The following is a 26,903-nucleotide window of genomic DNA, read 5'->3' on the forward strand; positions in this document are numbered from 1 at the left end:
TAGGTGTGCAGCACACACTTATCTCCGGGCAGTGAGGAGGAGGAGAAAGAGGAGGAGGAGTTGGGGATTGCTCAAGTGGTGGTGGCGGGGTGAGGCGGTGCTGAGTCAGGTACTAACACACCTGCCTGCCTGCTCCCGGCAGCTTAAAGCACGAGAAGCTGCCTGGCCAAGACTCATCTGTACCCATCTGCTGCCGCCTTTTGCACCTGGCTCCAACGCGGAATAGACCACGATGGGGCTGTTCTACAGTAAGATCCAGGTAACAAATGGAAAGAGGAGGGTCTGAGATGAACTGAGCTGGCATTCCCTTGGTGGCAGAGGGGACATGCTGTGGAGGTGGTGTTCCACATCCTGTCTGTTCAACTCTGAGGCTTCTTCTTCAGCACCAAGGCTGACAGAAAAAAGAGGCTTCTGCCTGGGTTTTGTGCCTGCTTTGTGTTTTGGCCTTCAGGAATGGAAGGACTTTAATGCTGCAGTATTTTGACTATTTTGAAAATCCCCCATTGAATAACAAACAAACAAACAAACACCTCCCAAACAAAACAAAAACCCAAACCAACACAACAAAATAAAAGAGAACTTTTTGTACACTGCTGATGTCCTTCATTTCCATGCAGCTGGGCTACACAAAACAATTCACTGAAGGAAAAATAAGGAGGTATCACTAATGTTAATGAGTACATGGGGAAAACCAGGAAACTAACATTATGCAAGGTGTTAAATATAGGTCTCTTAAAAATTGTGGGAGTTTTTGGGCATATGAGAATGAATGGTGACAAATTGTGACATACTGATTTATGTATTTGCTGCAGTGATATTCCCTGCTTCATAGGTAGTGTGCATGAATTGCCTCTTATCTGTGTTTGTTGCATCACTACATAGATTTGCTCTTTCTTTTTTTTCCCCTCTGGATTTTTTTGTTTGTTTGTTGTTTTAAGTTTTGGTGTGGGCTTTTTTTTTTTTTTTTGTGGGTTGGTTTGTTTGTTTATGGTTTTGTTGTTGTTGTGGGGTTTTTTTGTTTGCCTTTTTTTTTTTTTTTAGATTTTTAGTTGGCTTTGGTGTTTGCGGTTTTGTTCGTTTGTTTTTACATTCAGAGTATTAAATATGCAGATTTCCCTTCTTTTATTACTTTAAAAAAGACAATTATATAGGGAGCAAAGTACTTCAACTCCCACGCTTTTGATTAAGTACCATGTTTGTCTGATCCTTGCTTAGGATGAGAGAGGATGACAAAATCAAACCAGTCTCCTGGCAGGTTTGTTAAATGTCTTTTGATAACCACTTAGGTTTATGTGGTTTCCCAAAATTTCCATTGATACTTTCCTTTGACTTTTGCTTAAAGGAATATTGGATGAGCTGAATTATTCAGAAATAAATAATTACAGAGTTGTTGCTTTTACTCCCCCCTTCTGAGAAGTTTGGGATAGGTCTTTGGAAGGCACTTTTCAGGTCCTCATTTTCTAAGAGCCAGCACTGCTCTACGTCAAACGTAACAATGGACTTAGATGGCTATAAACCAGCTGATGAGCAACATCATTACACCATGATGTTGCTACTAATTCCTGCCCTGCTAGATTGTCTGCTGTTTGTTGTGAAATATAGTGGATATATGTGACATCCTCTGAATTTGCACAGCCCAAGATGTGTGTCAGCTGTATTAATAACACAGCAGGGCTCACTATCATACATTTTCCTGTGACTGGGTTGTAAGAGTGAGACACCTCAAGTTGAGGGTTACCACAGGTTTCCTCAGAATGGAAAAAGGAGGACATCAGAGATTTGATCTGTGATTGAATATACATTTTGGGTGTCTGGCCACACCCAGCTGCAAACCATCTGGGAAGAGAGAGAGAAGACAATGCGTAAGGAAGAACCTCAGTTCAGAAATATTTTGAATGGCTGGAATTGAAACACTGAATTGAATGCTAACTCTGTTCTTCTGTACTTCTGTTCTTTCCCTCTGCATGCTCATCCCATGCATTTTGTATGCTGTGCAACAGACAGAACCCTCTCCATGCAACTTGCTCACTGTAAAAGTCATACGGATGAAAAACGCCAGGAAAGCAGACTTGTGTGAGTATCTTTGCTATACCCCTGGAGCATCCATGTGCTTGTAAAACTACTTGGAACATAAACAAGTGTACAAACACTACAGAGTATTTACAAAAGGAAAGAGATAAGACATGTGCGACTGTTGTAAGCTCAAGATGAGGTAGCATAGAAGATATTATTTATTCTTATATCTTTGCCAGTGTAATACTAAACTCCAGCCACCAGCTGTAGCTCAGAAGATGTTTGCACAGAATGCCTAAAATGCTTCACATCTGAATCTGCAAAGACAGGGTTTTTTTATTAATGGGGAAGACTGAATTAAGAAGTTTAGATGGTTCCTTTCTGTGGTTCCTTCTTGCAGTAATGTCCACCCTGTGCATCCCTGGGCCTATTACAGAATATTTTATGTGAGCTCAGGTCTGCATACGTGACATCTCTCATGGCCTGCCAAATTTGATTCAGCCATGGGAACAGCCATGTTTCAAAATTGATTTGAGATCTCACACTGTGTCAAGGGTTTTGATTGCAGGGTGACAATAAAACCCCGGCAGATGTATTGTTAACCCCCTACCCCCCCCCCCCTTCACGCTTCAGCCCCTCTCTCTCCCCCTTCCCACTAAGGACAGGTGATGGGGAGGGCAAGAAGGACAGAGAGAAGAGAGTTGGGAAAATTAAAAATGTTTTACTAATGCTACTGATAAGAATAGAGAAAATAATACAAAATATACAAAACCAATCTTGAAAGTCCCAGCAACTGCAGAGCCGGCACCCGGAGTCCTGGATTGGACTCTGCAGCCAACCCGAGCTGGATTCAGTCTATCAGTAGGCCTCAGTTTGCAGGGATGACTAGCAAGGTCCTCTCCTAATGTCGGCCACAAGGAAAAAGGGATGAGATCCTCGTGATCTCTGACTTTTATATGAAGTATTCACATTGCCCCTCTTGCAAGATGTGCATCAATTCATTATCAATAACCTCTCATTCCATTGCTATGTTTACCAAAACATGTATCTGTTTTTCCAGGACAATGCAGCTAATATAAAAGCTTTAGCTGACAGGGAAACTCACTAAAAGAGAAACTTGTTTTTTAACAAAACCAGGACACATTTTTAGCTTTTTCTATTCTTAATCATTTTTTCAAAATCCCCAGGAATGACAGTTAAGTAGAAGTTTATTAATGCTTCATAAATATCTGAACTGCAAAGCCCTAGGAAAAAAAAGGTGTGAGTGAAAATCATCTCCAACCTGAGGAGGTCTCTTGCATTTATTTATTTATACAAATAAGAAGGTCTGAATACAGGAAGCTTCTATAGGAACCAGACCAACGTAAATTTGTTCAGTTAAAATTATGCAAGACAAAAACACTTCTTTGGGCCTTTCAAAAGTGTTTTGCTTTGAGTTCTGCTAGAACTTCTCCAAAGATGAAAGGTATCTGAGGAAGAGTTTCTCACTCCAATCTTTATTGAAGGAAAAGTAAGAGGCTTTGTTGTTGCTGAATGGAAGAAGTGTCTGAATGAACCTTCCCACTGGACTACTTCTAAAGTGCAGAAACAAGATCTGAAGCTTGGTTATAGGCTGGAGAAAAATCTCTTGCTACAGCTAAAACTTATTTGAAGATCCAAACGTGTGCTCTGAACTGAAAGGTGTGGAAAAGTACAGCCCTTCATTATCTCCCCATATAATCATGTTCTATTAAAACATCTGTGTGATAATGAGCTTACCAAACTTCCTCTCCACCTTTTTCTCATCTAGATCAATGCTTTTCATTTTTTTCTGAAACTATTTTAATTCTGAAGGAAATTTCCTATGTTTTGATGCTGTCCTTTCCAATATTAGAAAGTTTATAGGGCAACTGTCAGGAACTGGAATGCTCAGGCATTTCTGCTTTCCAGTCCAAGACACGTCCCACCAGCCCATAAAGCTGCTTAAAGGAGCAGTTTGAATGACAAGGGGGCTTTAGGAGTGTGGCACAGGGTTTGGAGCAGCAGGAAAGCCACAGCATGGGCTTTCCAGGCTGACTGTTCTGCCTGACACTGTGAAGCATGTACTGGATGTTGCCTGCAAAACAGAATGATAGACATTCACCACCAACTTTGCCAAGATATTGTCTATTTGAACTGGTATTTTAGTCAAAATATTGAGGGGAAAAAAATGCACAAACAAAACAAAAGCATTACTTGCAAAATACTTTGCTTGTTGTGTATTTCCATCATGTACTAAAAGAAAATCATACCGGCCGCAGCACTGCCTTGCTTATGTTTAGTTGTTGAATCTTGTTTTGATGTACAGCTGCTTAATTCTAGTAACATTTGATTTTGCTGACTGTAAATTTTGTCAGTTGAATTTATCAGAAATATATGCTTTTGAACCATTTCGGGATGTATTATAGATTTGCCTGCAGCCAGACTTGTAGAAATCACATATTACAATAACATGTTTGTTATAATATAAAATAAACCTATATTTCAAATGTTCAAATATATTTCAAATAAATTAATTTAACCTCTGGTTAAACTCACTGGCAATGTAAGAGCTAGTTAACTGTATGTGACTTTCACTAAGAAGCAGCAAAATGGGAGGCTTAGGATAAAAAATGTACCACTTGTAGAAAACTTTGCTTGTTTGTGTGTAAAACTGGGGGAGTTGTTTCAGTCATCTTTACAGTTCCTTAGACATCAGCTTGACATAGCCTTAGGAAACCCAGAAGTATGTGAATCTCCATCACCAGCAATAAAGAATTCTTCTCAGTACCATTTTCCTAACACTGATTTTTTTCCTCATTCTTCTTCTTCCAAACTCTGTTTTTATCACTTTCGTTTTCCTACAAGCTTTTATAGAAAAAGTTGGCAAGTGTCACTTATTTCTCAGGCATCTTATAGATTTTTATCATTTAAAATCAGCTCCTTCTACCTTGTGCCAATTGTGCCCATCCTTTTGTTTCTGAAGTGAATCCCATTCTGTTATTTTCTCCTCTCAAATCCCTTCTTGCACTAAGTTTCTGTAGAGTTTTTGGATCACTTTGTCAAATACTCATCTAGTGTTTAGATGGCACCACAAGTTAACTTCATTATTGGTCTATCTGCTCCATTTTCCAGGCAATGGAGATGGGAAAAGGAATCCATAACAATAGACTCTCAAAACCTCACTAAAATCTCCCATGGAACAGAAAATACAAGACCTTTAATGAAAGTTCAGTGCATAAGATTGTGTTCTTAACTAAGACAATTTCAGTTGTTTCATTCTGCTTTTTAAATCCTGAATCTTTTTAATGCACCCTTGTGCTATTCTGTCTCTTCTTCCCACTGACCCATACACTAATTTCTATCTGTGTATTGATGCATAGCTGTTATCATTGACAACACCTTTGAATTCAGTGCCTTGTTTGTGTTCCGCACATTCCCCCTTCCCACTGAGCACACCCACGTCCCCATCAGGCTCATTGGGGTTCTTCATATTCCAGGACCTGTGAACACTTGCCAGTTCCCAGGTTTGGGTGTGTGACCCATCTGCATCCTGACCCCCTAACAGGCTGAGATTTGGATGAACACCAGTCCAACCCACCATTAAAAACAGGGCTTTCTCTGCAGGGAACTTCAGATTTCAAGTTCAGGCCCTCACAGTCCTTGGGCAACCACCATAGCTCCAGAACAAACAGAAGGACGTGTCTTTTCACAGCATGTGGTTCAGCTTGGGAACTCCCCACTGCAGGAGATCACAGATGATAAAAGTTTATGTGGGTTCCAGGTGGAGACAGGAAAAGTTCATAGAAGAAAAATCCAGTTAAAGTTTTCTTAAGAAGTCTCTGAATCTTAAATTGTGAGGGCTGAGAGAGCATTTTATGGTGCTTGCCCTCTTATACTCTTCCTTAGACACTCACCACAGAATGCAGGGCATATTCTCCTCTGGCACTGATGTACATTCCTAAGAAGGCCAAAGATGCTTCCTCTCCAACAACAACAACAACAAAAGACAAAGAGGATAAAGAAAAAGATACTTCAAGGAAACAAAATCATGAAATCACTAGCAAATGAAAAAGAAAACTAAACAGTGTTAAGTATTAAACAAAAAGGTAAAAATAGGCAATTGGGTGGGGACACTGAGCTGAGCAATTTTAAGCCATCATTCCCTGGTTCCCAAACACCACCCATGGGCCCCAGGCTAAATGGATCTTGACTAATGTAGAGTTAAAAATAATCTTCAGCATTTTCTTAGTAAGAAAATGATATTTTTTTTAAACTTTTGTGGATTTTTTTTTTTTTTAATTAGGCTTGTTAATTTTGGAAACTTCCAAGTTTTGGACTTTTTTTGTATAAGACATATTATTTTGGGTACAATATTTTATAAAATTATTTAATATGTTTTACATTTTTGTCAACAACCAAATTTTATGACATTTCGGTAGCAGTTCTGCCATATATGAGGTCAATTCATAGAAAGGCCCTTGAGATCCTGTAAAGAAATATAACCAGTGAAACACGTTTTTGTCTGAGGAACTAGGGTCCAATGGGATACTTATTGCAGGAACCCATGGACTTCCTCCAGTATTTTGTTCTTCCACTTTTATTGTTTCATTGTTATTTATTACTTACATAATCATTTAAACAGTTGCAATTATGTACCAACAGCCTATTGTTCTAGGTGCTGCTTGAAATTTCATTATAAAACAAGAGGATGTAGGCTGACAAAGCCTGACAAGGGAGAAAAAAGGGGAAAAAAATGTAAGGCTATTTAGCAACAACTCAACAAAGGGATGGTTATAAGGAGGGATGTAATTGAGACTAGTGATAATGTTTTAGGAATACTTGTAGGGTGCTCCACCCTGTGTCAAGGCCAAAGTGGAAGAAAGTGTGAAAGCTTTTTACTGAAGTTTAGCTATTACAAGATTTTGGTTGATAGGTCCCTGGAGGCAGGAACTGATCTCCCAGGACTAAATGAATTCTGATAGTTTGACTGTGAAGGTCCTTCAGAATGAAGATGTTTACTTTCATGGAATTAACCCACATTCTTATTTAAAAAGGAATATTAAAAGTTGATCTAAATTATCTAATGTTCTGCACTCTAGAAAAAAGCAATGCCTGCCTGTCCACCCAGCCTCAGCAAAGCTCGACAGTGTGGGAGGAAGAAGAAAAATGCTTTTCTCTGCTGCTGGTGATAGTTTATAAATTGTGACATGGATGGGTCTAAGTGAGGGCAGACATGATCAAGGAAATGATCTGGGCAAATAGTGTTTGAGACCACGTTCTTGGTTCAGACTCCTTCAGCACAATGAGAAAAACCATATCCTAATAATCATGAAAAAATCTAACCCCTAGAAATAGCCTCAATGTGAGCACTTACAGGCAGTTCAAGAGGAGGAGGATGCCTCCGCCCAAGTTACCTGTGGGATGGAGGCTGAGTCTGTTAGCATCAAAAAAGGAGGTAGAATTAAAATTAAAAATTTTGGGTTTAGCCCTGTTTGAATTTGAGCTGTTTATGAAACAAGTGAGATTTTAGCTTGATCCAGAGCAGCTGGTGTCCTGCTGTTGTCAGGGATGCAGTGTGGTGCTGGAGCTATGGTATGTATTTCTGAGCATGCGTCATGTCGCTGCAATGCTTTCTAAAGGTAACAAACAATTAAGATCCAGTTCTGCTGCTATCCTGGAAGATAATTAGAAACTTAGTGTAATAACTGGCTGAAGAGACCATGCTGTCATAAACACCTGCTGCCACACCTGCTTTTGGCAGGATATTGCCCCACAGTGATACCACGGCTGCCACCCTAAGCACATTTGATGGCTGCTCACATGTTGTGGTCCACGGGAGGGACACAGCAGGTTGCTGCTGTGAAGCTCTGCTGCGTGTAATACGTGTGAGTGTAATTGCCATAGTTAGGTGGTGGTTAGGTTTACATGCCAGGGTAATGGTGATTTCCTTACATCTGGCTGGCAATGGGAGCCTGTTACATACACATGACAAGGCACTTGGTACAAGGCAATGGGATATTGTGTCATGACTGACTGGCGTGGGCACAGGATGCGCAGTGGAATTCCAGTTCTCACATCTGCTTGCGCCTGGAGCTTGTTGGGCAGAACATGGGCCTGAGGCACCTGAGATGTGTAAAAAAGGTTCCTGCATGTTGTAAGTGCCTCTTTTATAATACCCGGAAAATACTTCACGAACAAGAGGCAATTAGATTTCAGAGGACAGCTGTGAAGTACCAAAGTCATCACCAAACATGTTTTGCAGATCAGGAGAGGGAAGCATGCATGTTTAGTGGCAGTGTCAGAAGTTTGTCAGAGAAAGTCAGAGATCTGAAATGAAAAGTCGGAGCTCTGCTGTCTGACAAGTAGTTGTTTCTTAAAGATGTATGATACAGTGCAGTAGTAGACAGTGGTCACTTGCAGGAAACAAAAAAAAAGGTGGACTTTCAAAGTAATATTCTGTTCTTTGCAGCAGGCCTAGTCAGAGCATGTAAAGCTATTTGGGAAATGACAACAAAATATACTTTGGATTTCTCAAAAATCTATGGACTTGAGTCCTGATCCTCCTTCTAGTGGAGATTAGTGCTGACAGGAGTCTGTGCTAACATCAGTCTGGAATTCCCGAGAGCCAAAAAGGATTTTCATTATGGACATTTCCTGTGTGTGCACACAAAAGTTTGGGAGTGATTAGGACTGTTAGAAACTCAGGTGATTTCTGTGTGTTTTGATTTTTTTTGTTTGTCTTTAAGAATTTTTATATCTTTGTGTATACCACAAGCACCTTCACCAGTCAAAGTTGCCTTTTTTTTTTTTTTTTTTTTTTTTTGTGGGTGGTTGTTGTTGTTTTTTTGGTCAGAGTTACTCAATCAAAGATGACTTAAGCCTTAGGGGGGGTCAGGAAAAGAATAGGCTAGCTTCGTTAATTCTTCAGTTACACATAGACTGTGATAAATGGCTGAGTCAATTATTCTGTGTTTCCCAAAGTCAAGTCTACCAGTAACACTAAGTAGGACAAGACTAAGTTTAGTCAGATGAAGGTGTGTTTGCTATGCAATGGCAAGAATGCTTGAGTAGGTGGCATTACAGATAGAGGAAATACAATGCTAATGATGGCATTGGCATCTATGGGCAATACTCCCCCATGCTATCTTTGGCACTTGTGTGGGTTGCTGTCCCTCACAGATCATGTTCTGTAAGGTGATCATCCCTGACTTTTGAGTGTGGGTGCACAGGATTGTTAATCTCATGATTCACATTTGCCTTTCATTTCTTACTAACTATGTCAGAAATGTACTTGCATGCAGATTATTCTGACCTTAGAATGAAAGTGCTTGTTGATGATATAAACACTACAGTCTCCTGCTAACCACTATTTAATACTGAACGTTTGGTCCAGAACATCCCTCACCTGTGATGGAGCTCAGGTGGGAAGCCAAACTTTACAACTGGCATCTTCACCTGGGAAAGGAAGACAAAAATACTAAAGCTGCCCTCCCTACATCTGGAAATATTAAAATCCATAGTTGAACTTTATGACCTGAACACACCTCTAATTGGAACAGCAAAGACAAAGCAATGCAATTTTGTACCAAGCATCCTGTGCTGGGAAATGCAGACAAGCTTTCTCCTGCCCATCAAGTGTTTCAAATACCTTTATCTGCCCCTGGCTGAGACTCAGAGTTGAAAATTCCTCTTTTTTTTTTTTTTTTTTTTTTAATCTCTGTTGTTGGGCTCTATGGTGCATGTGTTTTCCCTTCTTCAACTTTCTGAAAGGGAAGAAGGCAGGCTGAGATCAAGTGTCTTGGTGGAAGACCTGCCTTCTGTGACAGCAATGGGGCTTCATGGGATACTTCAGTGAAATGAGCTCCTGTCACCACTGTGTTGGCAGCCAGATGTGCTAGAGAACATAAAGGATGCTCCAAAAAGTAGGCAAGACGGAGCTTACAGCCAGAGCTACCACAGAAACACTAAGGCATGTCCATGCCTACCTGTGGAAGTCCAGTATGTAGAAAGTGGGTTCTGTCTGTCCAGCAGCCTCTGCTCTGTGTTATCTGACAGGCAGCTGAACCATCAACAGTGCCCAGCCCTGTGAGGCTCTTGTGTGTGTGCATGCCCCTGTGAATACGGATGGCTCATCAATGTTAAACCTTTGAAGTCTGATATATATAGATAGTCCGACTATGTATCTCTTTGAGAAGGAATGCAATGTAATTGCATATTTTGGATGTTTATTGGTTTTCCAGCAATTAAGGAGTTCTCAATAAGAGCAAACTGCCAGGCTTTCACAAAGAGTAAAGCAAGCTGGCTGTCTAGCACTGGCTTGATGGCACATTAGCTAGCATCCTGGTCTGCGTTCTGCATATTGTCCTGTGTACATAGCACAAAAACTCATATAGTGCAATGCCTTACAGGGTACTAGATGTGTTTCCTTGATCCATTGCTTTCATGCTTTCCATCTCCAACAGTAAGCCAGTCGGACTGCTACGTGAGCCTGAGCCTCCCAACAGCTTCAGTGCAGCATTTCCAAACCAAAACGGTCAAGAACAGCAAGAACCCGACATGGAACGAAACCTTCCACTTCACAATTCAGAGCCAGGTTAAGGTAGGAAGGGCACCTGTGCCCAACAGGTATTCTTACCAGATACCAAACCTACTGTATAGCCCTTCCACACTGCAGGTCTCTCTGAATCCGCTTATGAAGTGTTGACACTCTCTTGCTGTAGTTATTTAGCTTCCAATGGTTGGATAAGACTGTATCTTCCTGAACAGTCAATTACCTGTAGAGTGCAACTGCAAAATTTCTATTTTACTGTTACCTTTACTTGTATTCTTGAACTTCTTTCACAAACTCCTTTAGCTAAAATGAAATATATGTGGCATCTTATGTTTGTTAAACCTTACACAATTTTTTTCTCCTTTTTTTTTTTTTTTTTTTTTTTTTTGTTATTTCAGAACATTCTGGAGCTGAAAGTTTGTGATGAGGACAACATAACTGAAGATGACCATCTCCTCACTGTATTCTTTGATGTCTCCAAAATCCAGCTTGGAGAAAACATTCGGCTGTCTTTCCAGCTGAATCCACAGGTATGGAAAAAATTTAAGGACAAAGTTAAGGGGATGTGGTCAGGTGAGAAGGTGGTTATCTCATCTTTCTTCTTGCATGTCCCATATACAAGCCTTTCTTACTGATCATTTGGCCACCTGAGTATGTCCATCTGTTTCAGGGGTTGATATCCAGTGTTGCTTCTGTAATTAATGCAAAATTCAGATGCTGCTTCTATAGACCAAAGTGGCTAGCACTATTGGACTTGCTTGTCTGGTTGCTGTCCTTGATGTCAAAATATCAAGAGTTTAACCCAACGGTTCTGGGCATCCCTTTGCAGTTGGGACTGGTGGTTCTGAGCTGTGCATTCTATTCTGCTAATATAAAAGTATTGATCTGCAGTCATAAGCCACAAACCCAATTTTCGTAAGTGAGTTGTTCTGCAGGTCTTTCATAAGGTTGAGACAACTTTGTACTGAAGTTTTAAGGACAATGTTGAGGCCTAGAAATATTTTACTTCAGTGACTGCTGAATTGATTTGATACCTGTTTTGGAAAGGCTGGCTCTCTGTGCTGTGTTTTCCCTAGTGCTCACACTGGAGGCCGACAAGATAACAGGAGCTACAACTAAACCTGGGAAGAAGGAAGGAAGGAAATCTCAGGGGGAGGGAATTCCAAAAGACAAAGATTGTGCATGCAATGAGACTATATGTACAGATTCCTCCAAACCAAAGTACACTCTTCAGAACACACTGGACTTTGTATGCCCAAGTGTGCCACCATATTGATGTGCTACCAGGCCCACCTGCACAGGCTGTGGGTGAGGGCTGGGAGAGGGGCAGGGTGACTTGGATGCACCAGAGGAATCCAGCCTCACTCATGCTGAGGATCACTGTGGAATGCTGAGAACTTGTGGTAGAGGAAGGGAAAGGGGAATTGCAGGTGGCCCGTGAAAAGGTGAGGGGTGAACCTATGGCTGCAGAAAGGGGGAGCAAATGCCAAGAGGCCCTGCAGTACATATCACGTTTGGCCTGCAAGGTCTGAAGTAGGAGTCTGCTAAAGTAATGGATATGATGTTAGAAGTATGTGACACTGGAAGTATAGCAGATAGGAGATTAAGAAAATCAAACCTGTTGCATGCTCAGAAACAAAAGGTGGACACTGGCTTATAGAATCCCCTGAAAAGCATAGATTCCTGCAGGGTTCCTGTAGGATTCCTGTAGGATTCTCCTGTAAAGGAGTCACCTGCAGTGACTGCATTCATTTTGTTTCACAGGGAAAAGAGGAGCTGGAGGTTGAATTCACAATGGAGAGCAGGTGAGTAAGGCCAAAAAGGTGATCAGTAGAAATGTAACCCAGCGACAAAATGTTACTGATACAAAACATCAGTTTCCACTCACAGCCCTCTAACACTGACACCCTCTGAATAAAGTAGCGGAGAACTTCGGGTGTTCAGGAAATGCTTGTGTAGGGCATTTAATGGGGAAAAAGGGTACATGGCAGTGCCTGATGTACGTGCATCAACACCAGGCATCCAGACACATGGGGAAGTGAGCACAGATGCTGGTGGGAGCACAGAGATGTCCCTGATGGCTGCTGCTCACCAAGCTGCAAGGGCATTCTGCACAGGAGGAAGTTTTAAGTTTCAAACCCTTCTTGCTCCCTTCTATGAGATCCCAGATGTTTGCCTTATCATCAGGATGTGTGAATATGATACTTGGAGTTTGTCTTGTGGGAATAGATTTTTTTTTTTTTTTTTACTGTGTTTCTATGCTGACTGTATAGTTAATGGAGAGAATGGGCATGTAAATCAGCGCTAGTGCTGTTAGTTGATTTTTAAGGTAAATGGTAAAGTTTTTTCCTTTTTTGTTATGGCATGTTGGATGAACTCACCAGCTTTTCTGCTCTGATCACCCAGGTTTGAACTGAGCAATATAGTATAATAGTCTAATTGTGTCATTCCTCTGTAAATTTGCTTCACTATGTCAGAAAACAATCCTGTCTCATACAGTGAGAAACTCCTTAGTCCGGCAGGTCTCCACAGTTTGACGTTCAGACTCAAGTCCGTGAGAGGCAAATTGGACTGAATGTTCAGCTAGAATTTCTTATGCTGTTTGCCCATGCTGCTTGTCCAAAGAAGGACTTCTAAAGATAAACATAATGAAATAATGATTAAAGAAGAGTTAAAACAAAACAAAACAACAACAAACAAACAATTAAAAAACCCCAACAGCAATAACAAAACAAAACAAAGTGTGCTGGTTTTGAATTGATTGTTTTCCCCTTTTTGTCTTTTAGTCCTGATCCTCCTGAAAACATTGTTACCAATGGAGTATTAGTGGTAATTTTTATTTCATAATCCCTTCCCTGCCATGTAGCAATGCTTATTGTGAAATTAGTATTAAAGCTACTGGGAATTGCTCCACATGGTGGTATGAAGGCATCAGCCGAGAGGCAGGCTGAAGCTGGTGCTGGCGTTGGCTTTCCCACATGGTCCCCCAGCTGGGGACAAAATCCCTCTGTCCGCCCAGGCAGAGCCGGGCTGAGCATCCTGCCCTGCACCCCTTCCCTTGTGACTGGTCCTCCCCCATGTCCTTGCGGGACTGCTTCTCCAGGCAGGAGCGAGCAGATCCTTTCTCTTTCCTGGTCTCTATATGATCTGTTATTTCCCATGTGGAAGCCCAATGCCAACTCCTTGGGCCTGGTGAGGGGGTTATTGACTGAGACCATCTACCCCTGAGGTGCACGCCCTGAGCCCCTGTGCCCTGCATGTGCCTAAGGGACTGGCCGAGGTAGAGCTCTGCTGACAGCAAATGTCTTTTTCTCTTTCCCTGGTTGTCTCTTACAGTCCCGCGAGGTTGCGTGTTTGGATGTGCAGGTGAACGGTGGGAGGCTGAGGAAGGATTCTTCAGGTGAGACTTTATGGAGCCTGACTTATGGAGCAAATCTGGATGCCACTTTAAGGCAAAAGCACTGAGTGTTCTACGTTTGAATGCCTAGGTTTAAAGTTATTTAAGGTGTAAGACAAAATCCCATGGATATCAATGGCCTCTAGAGGAGTCTGTAGTTGGTCAAAAATATACTAATTATTACTCAATGCAGCATGATGAGTGTGTGTTTTGGTTTCCCCACAAAATACTTTCCAGTTTTTCGGATGCTTATAACTTTCCAAAATATTTGCACGGGAATTGAAATTTTCTGACTCTTAAATTGGACTAAATGCCTGTTGTTTCTGGATTCAGAGCTATGGAAATGGGCAGGATGAGAACTGGTCTTCTTTTATGCATTTTAGGAGTAACAATATGAAAGATGCCACTAGGTGAAACATGATACACAGTTTATTACCAAAGACATTGTTTGCACATTTTAGGCAGTGCATCACTACGGTGTTGAGTCCATACTTGTAGACCTGTGCACCTCCTATGCAATTTTTAAAACATCACACTCTGACACCTCCTTATGTCCTCAATCCAGCAAACTGCACACGGATGATCTGGTTGAACTCAGTTGTCACAGTGAAGAAGTTTACTAGTTGGGGCTGAAAATGCTTTCGTGGGATAATTCTTTCGAAGGCTGACTATATACCTTTGAGTGTTTGGATTTACAGCATGTATTTTTTCTTTGAATCTGTGATGATACAATTCTATATAAAAATCATTCTATAATTACTCAGAGAAACATATCTGGGATTTATTACATGAAGGCCAAAGACTACCAGACATTATTTTCTTAGATGTTAGAAATGCTTTCAAACAAAATATTACAGGTTGAAGTAAAGAGAACATGATAGAGAGACTGTGATTTTACTGGTTCCAAAGAGAACTGTGCTCTGCTCAAAAAACCAACCAAACAAAAAAGCCTTTTTCCCCAAAGTCTGAAATTTTCAAAATACCTTATTACTATACAAGGATAATATTTTAGTGCCACATACTGTCTTATTGCTGAAGTACTTTGAAAATTCCACATTTTCAGGAAAGAGTGCTTTTTTTCCCCAAAGTTATCAGCTGTGAATCATTATCTAATGGATAGAACAGTAATCTCAGCAATAAAAGTATATATGGAAGTGCAGTGGCACTATAGCAACAGCCCCAAAGGGCTCAGATGAGCCTGTTTATTTGTCCTATAATTTGGGTATCCATTGAAGTCATGACTTAAGAAAAACATGTTACATTACCGTTCAAAGAAACAAACCCCATTTTTTGAAGAACTTAACGTTTGAAACTCCTTTGCTTCAGAGAGAAAGTTTGCCTTAACTGTGGACGGGTCATATGAAGGAACCAGGACCCACACGCTGAGCTCCTGCCTCTGCCCGACATCCCCGGCCAGGTTCCACTACATCAAGTACAACCAGTCGGCGCTGACTGTGGCTCTGCCGCGACGGAGGCGGCTCAGCAGGGTATGTGATCTCCACTAGGAGCAAGTGATAGGATGAAGTTGTGCCAGGGGAGGTTGACGTTTGATCTTGGGAACAATTTATTCCCAGAAAGGGTTGGGTTAATGGTTGGACTTGATGATCTTGAGAGTCTCTTCTTACCAAAATGATTCTGTGACACTGTAATGCATAACTGGCTTTTGGCTGTGTGTTTCTTTGGTGACCTCTAAGACCTGAGTCCATGTGCAGGTGTGTGTATGCGGGAAATTGGTAAACGTATGTATGTGAGGCAGGGGAAACCTTTTGTTTTCCCCTTTTGTATAATAGCTAACTGTCATTATTGTTTTTTCCAGTCTATATCAAGTCAAAATGAAAGTGATATGAATGAGTCCGTGACTCTAGCTCTGAACTCGCTTCCTATACAAGAGAAAATAACAATAGCGGAGGTGAGAACAAGGCTTTCTTAATAAACATGCATTCAGTTTGGTGGGTGATGAGAGGCTTAGAGTTCAGTTAATCAGTTCCTGTCAGACACAACGCATGCTACAGCGCAAGGTGTGAATTACAGTCACTCTGCAAATATGCAATATATAGTATATTTTTTTCTTGTTTCTTTTTTTTTTTTTTTTCTTTTCCTGCATGTGGTTCAAAGCATGCTGTTCAACCCTGTTCCGAGTTTAATTTCCTCAGGACATTTCAGTTCATCAACACAGTATGTGAGCTAACAGTAAAGGATATGAAAATTAAGACTTAAATTTGCAAAGGGAAAGCCTGAAGCAGAAGATAAAACAGACAACATCCATTTGCCTGTGATTCAGATTTCCAGAAAATGAACGTTAAACCAGGTGTTCAGCTATGAAAAGCTGAGGGGCCTTAAGCCCATCTGGCTTAGGTGAATGGCTCAATTCTACCTAGAGTGTACTGGAGCTCATTAGATCTCTCATAGCACAGACCATTGCAGGCCAGATCCTGCAGCTGTGCTGCTGACTGCAAAGACAGTGAAACTCAATCCATGGATGGAGTGGGGGAGGAAAGTTCAGGATTATTGACCTGAGCATGCTTACACTGTTTGTATTGCTATTTTCAGGACAGGACAATTGACTTGTACACAAAGGCAAGTGAATGGTAAGTGAATTTCCAGCAAGACCTGATCCTGTAATTGGGAGACATTTGTACCTACACAAAACCCGTTTGAAATCAGCAGGGGTCCATGCAGGCTCAGTTGTAAGCAGGGGTGTGTTCATGTTTTGGTTGCAGGCTTTTGTCAGGTTCTTCTTTTTTGGTGATGGAGAATTAAATCATGGGTTCCCTTTCCTCCAAGTTTTCAAGCTGTTAGTGCAGCTCAGTAAGCAGATCTCTATTTGTGTGCACTATTATGCCCACAGATGGAGAGAGCAAACTCCACGAAGAAATAGTATTTTATATTATACGAATAAAATAACACCAAGGCTTGGTAGCTACTTCCCTAGTCAACTGCAGTGCCTGTTGATAGTGATTATCTAGTTACAGGCACATGAGGCATTCACCACTGAAACCTGAAAAATTAACTATATGAGCAAATAAAACTAGAAGTGTAATGTAGAAACCTTGTTACCGTACCAGGGCAGTATGTCATGTTCTGTTCTGCCTTCCCATTTGCATTCTTGTTGGCAGCTACAGCAATTAGCAGAGGCCTGTCTATGGTGTTCCTCTTTCTAATTTAGTACAATATACTGTCCACAAATTGGTCTGTAAACACACACAAGCATAGCTGGATTTGACTGCGGAGAACGATAATGTAGTAATATTTGTGCCCTGGTCTCAGGACCCAGGGTCTGTTTTACAGGCCAAGAAACCTAGATGCCCGTCTGGGGTTCGAGCTGTGCCCTGACGAACAGAATTTCCTGCAAAACCGGAGGAAGGTGGTTGCTGCTGCACTGAAAGATGTTCTTCATCTGGAGGAAGATCTGCAAGAGCATGAGGTAACAAGGAAAGACACTGCTGGGGTATTTTTCTCTGTCCTTTCTCTCAAGCCTGGAGATGGGGAGTGATGTCTCCCGTCTGTACAGATAAGGACTGAGGACCTCTGTCAGCAGCTCCTCCTCCAGGGTGCTGTTTGTAGCCAGGGTGGACTCAGCTGAAGAGCTCCATAGTCTGTCTGGATGAGCAAAGTCTATTTCCACTTGGCTTTAAAGTGACTCATTTGGAGGAACTTCGAACCAAGGAGTTTGGTCCATGTTTCTTAAAAGTCCTTCCTGAAGTGCCGAAGTCTTTTAGTATACCCCACTGGGATGTCCAGCAACTTGTATTATATACAAGTCCTACAGCAATATTGCTTTATCTCTGATCTACATGTTTATTTTACTATTGTCTGAATATTGCTTTTGCATGTTTGTCTTCTTTTGACACAATGTGCCTTAACACCACTTTTTCACCTATGCTTTCTGACGTTTTTTGTGTTGAACAGGTGCCTATAGTGGCTGTGACCACAGCAGGATGTGGGATAAGAGCACTCACTGCCATGTATGGCAGTATTTTGGGTCTTCAAAAGTTGCGTGTTCTGGATTGCATTACATACATCAGTGGCTCATCTGGCACAACATGGTGAGGAGTCATATTGGTACTGTTGTTTGGATACTCTTGTGTTAAACAAAATCCATGCATTGTCCAGGGTTTTACATCTCAGCGAGGGTGAAGTGGGTCTATTGAGTTACTGCTTCCATCTTTGGTCTGTGAATCTCAGGGTCATCCATGGAAGGCCTGTTGTGCATCATACATTTGGTGTCACTGAAGTAACTTATCCCTAACCAAATGAGGAGACTTTATAGGAAGCACAAACATCATTAATCCTATGCAAAATGATCCTTTATGGTTATTTACTGTTGAACAGAAACAGCATAGACAGCTGGTATAGCTGCTTGTATTGAATCCAGATAAAGTGATTTTTGACTGATTGCCTTTAGACTAGCATTTCTGCTCAAAGTAAGTTCAAAGAGGAGAGTAACCTCAAGATAAAGCCATAGGTGACCAAAGCACCAAAAAGTATATCCTCTGAGTTTCAGAATCACAGAATGCTTGGGGTTGGAAGGGACTTCTGGATATCATCTAGTCCAACCCAGCATCTTCATTTCTTTCTGCTCTCCATCACATTTCCTGCCTGCAGGACCATGACAAAACTGTATGAAGATGCTGATTGGTCACGTAAAGATATTGGAGAAATAATTATCGAAGCTCGGAAGCAAGCAACCAAGTGCAAGATGGGGTCTTTTTGCTTGAGAAGTCTGAGGAATTATTACAGAGAGCTGAGCCAAAGGACCCAAGCAGGACATAAGACATCTTTTATTGATCTGTGGGGGCTCATGATTGAATCCATGTTAAATGATGGGGTAATGTCTATACATCTTTCTTCTCATAAAGTTGGCAACTTGATCTTCATGACAGTTATGAGAAATTAAAATCCTAGGAAGAGAAACCTGGCCAATAACAAGGTACTTGGTATGTGGACAGAAACCACTTATTTGCATTAATGACTTGGAGATATAGTGTATATCTACACTAGAGACTAAAGTGCACTTGAATGTAACATAAAAATGCTCAGACTAGCTTTAAAGTAACCAGCATACTAATTTACACTGTAGCTGTCCAAGGATTTTTTGAGATTCTTAGGTATTTTTATGGCACCATGCTTTTATGTCTCCACTGCTGCAATATTTACACAAGCTGCAGCCATATCTTGAATGTAATACAAATGTACCCCATATGGAGTTACTGCATTTTGATATGACAAAGGATATAGACCCAGAGCTCCTGAGACATCCTTACTTTGGATTTTATCTCTCAGGACCTAGTTTATATTTTTTCTAGGTGAAACAGGTAAAATTAAATACTCTCATTTCATACATTTCACATTGTATTTCTGGCCTCAGTGCTATGTAGCAAAATTTGCTAGAATTTAGTTTGGCTGAAGTACACTCAAAATCCCCATTTCACTCATAAGATAAGTTGATAGTATTAGACAGCACATTCCTCTGTGGATGTTAAATTTCAATATGGTTTTCAAAAATAATCATGACTAGAAAGGCCATTAACACACTGCCTTGACAAACTCATATGTTTAACAGATGAAGTGTGTGATAACAGCTGAATTACCAAGATCGTCCCAATTTTTTCACTTACATTTGGCAATGCGAAGTTAGAATAGCATGTGAAGCAACTCATTACTGTCATTCGACACTAAATGTAGAGCATGGCTGGTTATCTTAACAACAATTATTCTCATTCCCACAATTTTCTTGCTCTCTGTTATTCAAGCACAAGGAAGTAAATTTAGGAGGAAATTCAGAAAAATTATACCCCATATTCAGACATTATAAGCTGATGTCTTTAAGGAACTCATTATCAGCTGGTATTTTTTTCTTTTTTTTTCTTTTTTTTTTTCTTCTTCCAAATCCAGAAATGCTACCACAGACTTTCTGATCAACGTCGGGCAGTGAACCAGGGTCAGAACCCACTGCCCATCTACCTTGCTCTCAATGTCAAGGATAAATTCGCCACCAAAGATTTTAGAGGTAATGTTTCCATTCTGGAAAAAGACCTATGTTTTTATCCCAGGAGATACATACACCATGGGGATACTGTAAATAATGATGAATTGTTTTAAATTCTCACTCCAAGCCAGGAGAAGTCCTGTGCAGAGATAGAAAGAGTAACTGGGCTGCCACAGGACAGAGAGCAACAATTCAGTATTTTGTAAGATCTCCTGGCATGTCAGTGTGCATGTTCAGACATAAACTTCAGACTCATAACACAACATAGATCTGTGACAATTGTCTCAGAAATGCTATGAAATCTCAAAGAAAGTGATTCGAAGGAGCTTTATGTTCACTTAGTGTATGTCTTTCATGGTTGGCTAAAGGCAATAAAACCAACAGAAGTAAATCTGTGTTCTAATCTACCTTCCATGAGAAATCTTCCCGCTTGCTAGATAAAAAGAAAGAGGAAAATTAACTTTTCTCTTCAAACTGCCATTGTTCTTTCACAAATCTGCAGACAGTGTGATTGACAGCTGATTCAGCTATCAGCAGGGTTGCCTCGGGGCACTTGCTAAGCCAGCTCACACATGAGGGCTGACGTCCGAAAGGTTTATTCCATGTCTGGTGACTTTACTGTTTTTAGCAGTGGAGCTGATATTGTTGGTGTGTATTTTGGCAGAGTGGGTGGAATTCACGCCGTATGAGGTGGGCTTCCTGAAGTACGGCGCCTTCATTCGCGCAGAGGATTTTGGCAGTGAGTTCTTCATGGGTCGCCTGATGAAGAAGCTTCCTGAATCCCGGATCTGCTTCATGCAAGGTGACTCACCCACCTGGGGGAGCAACAAGAATTTAATACAAACACTAATGAGTCTGGAAAACAGTCCCCAGCGACCTGGTGTTCTGCAGGTGGCAGCAGAGGGACTGGGTCATCTTACAAATGGTTCCCTTGCTCACCCAGCTAAAATTCAGCATTTCTCCTGAGATTCACTCAACTGTCCAGCTAGCAGAGGTCATGTTATCATTTGGACTAGGATAAAATGTGACTGAAACAACTTTGCAGGTGCTTTAGAAGCATCACCATTTTGAAAGCTGAAAATCTATGAGACTTTGTGGAAGCTGAAGAAAATGCTGAGAAGAAATAAATAGGGCAAGAAAGGGGGAATCAAGCAAGGAGCTGGCTGAAAATAGTTCTTTATCAAAGGAAAGAAAAAAGGAAAATTGGAAAATGAAAATGACAATATGAAATTTCTCTTTAAGTAAAAAAAAAAAAAAAAAAAAAAAAGTTGTTCCAGGTAAAACTTGGCAGAAGGAAAAAGAATTTGAAATTTCTTGTGAAATAACTTTGCCTTCTAACTCATCTCTACCACTGAAATACATGTCTGGGCTTATGAAAAATTGTGTAGAAATGCAAAAAATTTAGAGAAGAGTGGTGAAAGGAAGAGAAGGCTGTTTTTAAATGAACTTCATTGTGTTTACCTCAGTACTACTTATTATACATTTCCTGCTTCCTAGGAATGTGGAGCAGTATCTTCTCCAAAAACCTCTTGGATGCTTGGCATGCAGCTGACAATTCAGAGGACTTCTGGAACAGGTGGACCCAGAACAAAGTGACTGAAATAGGTAAATCTTAAGCATCCTTTGACGTGGGGTCTTCTTCTTCCAGGCTCCTCTGATATGGTAGGTGTGCTCACATTTCTTGTGTTTTGAGTTTTTCTGTCAGCCTGGTGCTCTCAGCCTTTGATTATGTGATGCACTGGGAAAATAAAGTTATTTGGTATAAGCAAAATATTGGTTCTTCGTTAAAATAGTGAGAATTTTTACTAGAAAGAAAGACACCATCAGACAGACCTTGATGGATAAGGAAATAAGGATGGATGCATAAGGTGGTCCCTAAAGTGTTTTGTTAAAACACTTGGAAAGAAGAACTTCTGTCAAAGCCTCATGTCAGCTATTTGTTATCCAGAGACAAGCCTGAGCACTTCTTTTTCCATTATCTATTTGTCCTGCAAAGTGCATTCGTTCTTCAAAATCTTACTGAATGGAAAGATTTGGTAGACGTCAAAGGAAGTGAATGGAGCGGAGCTCTGTTACATCAGGTGAGAGGCAGCTCTGTACTAAAAGACCATTTCTTAGAAATGCTCATCAGCATCTTCATGTTAAAATTAAAGTAAATCTGGTGATTTCATGGTGACCAGATGTGGCTCAGGATACTGTAGACTGTGTTTCTGGGAAAGCAGACAACAAACCCTTATGTTTGGGTTTATATAAATAATTTGGAAGTTGGTGTTGAATTCAGCTGGCCGAACCCAAACCAAATTGAGCAAAAGTAAAAATATTGAATTTAAAAATGAAACATTCACTTTTTTTCATTTTATAAATAAACTTTGAATTTCAGATTTAACCTACACAGAATCTAAAACCAGTATTCCCCTCAAATATATAAACAAAATTATTTTCCCTGTTTTTTTTTGTTTGGAAAAGTGGATTTAATATGTACCAAGCTCATGTTTTTTGATGAGAAAAATGGTCCTTTAGTGAGACATGGCAAACCAGAGTTTAGAAAACAAAACCAATTTTATGTTTTGTCAAGAGATTGACTGAAACTCACTGCAGACCACAGGGAAAAATAATGCAATGCTGAGAGCCGTGAACACCTGGTTACTATTGGTACAGAGGAATCGGTGACCCTTTCTCCTCTTTGTGCCTAGCCTCCTCTCAATCACGGTTATAATTCAATTGTGTGTCATTTACACCATGTACCTCTAGAGGAACAACCGGACTTGCCTGAGAAGCCCCATGAGATGGCTACATGCATGTTCACTCCTACAAGCGGCCTCTCCACAGCTCTCCGGGACATCCTGACGGACCGCCCTGCCGTCTCCAAGTACCACAACTTCCTGAGGGGCTTCCAGATGCACAATGAGTACATCCAGCAGGAGCATTTTGCAAAATGGAAAGGTGTGGACAGCACTCCTGCCTACCCACCTCAGTGGTCATTGGGGCAGTCACAGGGGCTGGGATTTAGCAAAGGACATTCGTACATCCTGAAGAGAACTGAGTGGGTTTTGTGGTTGGTTGTTAGTGCTTGCTGAGAGGAGAAGAGGGAAAACAAAGTAACTCCTCAAGTCTTTCACTTCCAGTAACACAACTGTTCATTTTTTGGGTCATTTGGTACTGGAAGTCCTCACTGGGATGAAAATCACTGGGGTGGGGCTTTGCACATATGGGGAACCTACTACAGGTTTGGTACAGTTCATGGGTTTGGAAAGACTAGCAAAACATGAGTGGAAAGGCTGAAGGGAGCTTTAGGATTGCTGCATGCTATCCTAAAGCAAAGGAAAAATCCTGGATGGGAGGGAAGCTCACTTACATTTTGTTTTCTAATTTGACAGATGCCTTTTTGCAGTTTGCTAATAGCTCTGAGTCTTCTCTCTAGACACTTTACTAGATACCTCTCCTAATGACCTGAGAGTCAACTCAGAGCACCTGGAGTTGGTGGATGCAGCTTTCTTCTTTGAAACCAGTTGCCCACCCCTTATGAGACCAGAGAGAAATGTGGATGTCATCATACACTTAAATTACACCGGTGGATCACAGACCTTGGTGAGAAGTCTCAAAACTGTTTTTGTTTAGTAATGGATTTTACTTTGCTTTCCACAACTTTCAGACAGGTGTCTGTAAAACATGAAACTTAGTGGAATTTAGTAACATGGAGTTTCTGAACCTTAGAAGAAGAATGGAAATTCCCAGAGGGAAAATTTCTCTATTTTTCTCCAGCCACTTTTGATATAGTCCTAAGTCCTTTACCAGTGAAGTACAGAGTGGCATAGTGAAATTAGGATGATTGAACTGCAACTGCCATTATAATTATGTGTAAGATTTTATAGTACAAATACAGGTGGAAAAACTTTGTGTGTGACTCAGATGCTGAATTTAATCTGCATTTTCCATAAACATATACAATTTTATTTGTCTTTTTATTTTAATATGTGCTTTTCTAACTGCGAAGTACAATCTAGTGGTAAATAATTTCTTTATTTTTCTCTCTTTTAATAAATACCATTTTTCTGCTTATATAGTGGTCTTGAAGCAGGATATCAAATGCATTTGCTATGTTTTCAGAAATCTCATTTGGTTAAAACAACTATATAGATTTTGAAAGTGGTATTCACCACATAAAAAGATGGGTTTAGGCTTCCAAATATATACTTGTAATTTTAAGTTTGTCCCTGAAGGGCATCACAAAAAACACAAGGTTCACTGGTTAAGGTTCTGTCATTTTCTGAAGTGGAAGATAGTTTAGTGGTACTCTTACACTGTGATGCCACGTGAAAAAAGAAAAAATATTGCCTCCGTACTGTAGCTGACAAAGAGCATATGTAATAAGTTACACTATATTTCTTTCTGTAATCTGAAGTCTTTTCTGACAAACTGAGGTGGTACTTTAGTGTTTTGTTAGATAAATTAACACAGTGGGTCAACACAAATGAATTTCTGATGAATGCTTTCACTGCTGTATTTTGAGACCTGAAATATGTTAGCTTGAAAACTCATATTATTTCTAAACTTAAAGGTATAGAAATGGATAAGTTGGTCTCAAAACCCTGCTAAAGTCTATTGAGGTCAACTTACAAGTTATACTGCTATATAAAGTTGATAAAGTTAGACTGCTATATAAACTGCTATAAATTGACTGTGAATCTTACTGCCTTGGGCTGCAAATTTAGTTTTGTTTAGATCTAAATTTTTGTGATTTATTTCTGCTTTAATTAATGATGCTTTATAAAGCTCTTTGAACTCCCCTGTTCTTTTCCTAAATCATGTTCCCATTTTAGAGATGTGCCTTGATACATATTTAAAACATTTTTACCATCTTGATATTGGGTGTTTTCTTGTAAGACTGTTTTCAAATAGCTCCTTGGGTAACATAAGAACAGTTCCTTGGGCTGCAGGTGCTCACGTTATTCTCAGATGTCCAGTGCTATGAGTCTACTTTGTGCAACTTGGCATGAATTACTGGGCTTTGGCAGCAGCCTGATCTTGGGTATCTTTTCCATTCCTTACACTGCTGCTGTTGGGCCACGACCAGCCCCTGGAGCAGGCTTGCAGATACTTCTCAGAGCAGGGAATTCCATTCCCTAGTGTTGGGCTGAAGGATGATGAGCAGAACCTGAAAGAGTGCTACATGTTTGATGGTACAGACACCCCGGGAGCTCCTCTGCTGCTTTATTTCCCTCTAGTGAATGACACCTTCCAAAGATATGCAGCACCTGGTAAGTTAATAGTACCCAGTTAATTTTATTAACCCAATGAATTTTTTTACTCTCTAGGTGTTTTTCTCTCATCCCAAAACAAAAATCCTTTGTTTGCTTGTTTCTACTAGCAAATAAATTGTAAAATGGGCTGATGCAAACTATTTTCAAAATCAAGTGAAATCTTTTGCATAATTTTAGTTTGAGTCTTGGTGCAATTCAGTGAAAGAGGAAACGTGTTGCTGAAGTAGAGGAATGGGAACTAATTTCTTCTTGTGATCTCCAGATATTTACTTCACGGTGTAGAACAAAGCATATTTTTCAGATTATGTATGTTTATGATGTTCAGATGTAGGAGAGAATTACCTGTCCAGTATAGAATGGAGGGCCACTGTGCTTTCTCTTTGAGCTGTTTAATGTGTTGGTTGTGTATGCTAGAAAATCGAAGCAACAGTACATGAACTAATACAGTCACAGTGTCCTTTTGGACCAGTATTTGAGATGCAGTCTTTGTTTTCATGTTGATTCCCTAGGCTATTAACATCCTGCTTCCTCCTGTCCCACGCTTCTCTTTATTCCTTTTACCGTTACTTTACATTCTGCTCAAGAACCTGTAGGGTAAGATGAACACCGGTGACCACATAAAAGGATGTGCCATGAGCTGGCCAGTAGAAGGTGCTGGTTGCAATGGAATGGTGTTTAGTGACACTAATTTTTTTGAATTCCAGTAGGCTTTGTTCAGAAGTAGATTTTTCAGACATCATAGCACTACACTTGTCTTCACAGCAATCACATGTGACCTCTCTAAATTATTTTTGACATAATCTGTTGGAGTAATGTAGTTCCCTGGGACTATACAAGCACATTCCTCTTTTCCCTTGACAGGTATTGCACGTAGTGCAGCTGAAATTGAACAGGGCAAGGTTGATATCTCCGGTTTCTGCTCTCCATACTCAACAAGGGAGGTCTCACTGAAAGCAGAAGATTTCAACAAGCTCCTTAAGCTCACTAATTACAATATCATGAACAACGAGAACATGATTCTTCAGGCCTTGCGCATGGCTGTGGCACGGAAGAAACAAGCTCTGAGCCAGCCAGTAGCACAAGCACAGTGCTCTACCTGAACAGCATTTTCCTCTCTTTAAGTATTTATCATGACAACACGGAATTATATGTCAAATGCAATAGATACTTCACTGTTCTTGGCAGGTGCCATCTCTTTCTAAATAAGTAACTTTCTTGGAAATGAAAACTTGAAGTATTTGTTTCAAAGCCGCATGGTTTGGTTTACCAAGCAGTAGCTGCTTTTTGATCAGGAGTTTTCATATCAAACATAGCAGTCAATGTTGTTAACACCATCTCACTGTGATGCTCAAGAGGTAAAGTCTCAACTGTGTGTGACAGGGAAATAGTTTTATCTCTTTCTCTGCAACCTCTTATTGTCTTGGTGACTAGTTGCTAGTATTTTTTCACCTGCAAAATATTCTGGCATTTCATTGGACCTCTTCACACACAGAAGGTGGTAACCATGCAGTATCAATTTTAATAATTTTATTTGATTTTGATAACTTTCATTAAATGGTGTTCTGCCTTTTCAGCATTTGGTTTTCCAGGTGCTTTTTTGTTGTGAACTGTCATGAAATATATATATCTTATGAAGAATGTTTAATTTTTCAAATTTGTGTTGGATGACAGATGCATGGATGGTGGTGTTTT

At 40.4% G+C, this 26,903-nt stretch overlaps 1 protein-coding gene across 1 annotated transcript; it reads left to right on the forward strand.

Moving 5' to 3' along the window:
• Positions 1-232: 232 nt before the first annotated feature.
• LOC309442898 (cytosolic phospholipase A2 epsilon-like) lies at positions 233-26,311 on the forward strand (the record flags this gene model as incomplete). Its single annotated transcript, XM_082059231.1, has 20 exons — positions 233-259; positions 2,001-2,073; positions 10,476-10,612; positions 10,963-11,094; positions 12,329-12,369; positions 13,351-13,393; positions 13,901-13,964; positions 15,288-15,448; positions 15,778-15,870; positions 16,512-16,549; positions 17,229-17,385; positions 17,871-18,007; positions 18,567-18,789; positions 19,857-19,971; positions 20,615-20,752; positions 21,448-21,555; positions 22,702-22,893; positions 23,372-23,538; positions 25,025-25,208; positions 26,073-26,311. The coding sequence occupies 20 exons, from the start codon at positions 233-235 to the stop codon at positions 26,309-26,311; spliced, it is 2,469 nt and encodes an 822-aa protein (XP_081915357.1).
• Between the last annotated feature and the right edge of the window lie 592 nt (positions 26,312-26,903).

Source organism: Streptopelia decaocto (genome assembly GCF_964273445.1).
Source record: "Streptopelia decaocto genome assembly, chromosome: 7".
Classification (NCBI taxonomy): Eukaryota; Metazoa; Chordata; class Aves; order Columbiformes; family Columbidae; genus Streptopelia; species Streptopelia decaocto.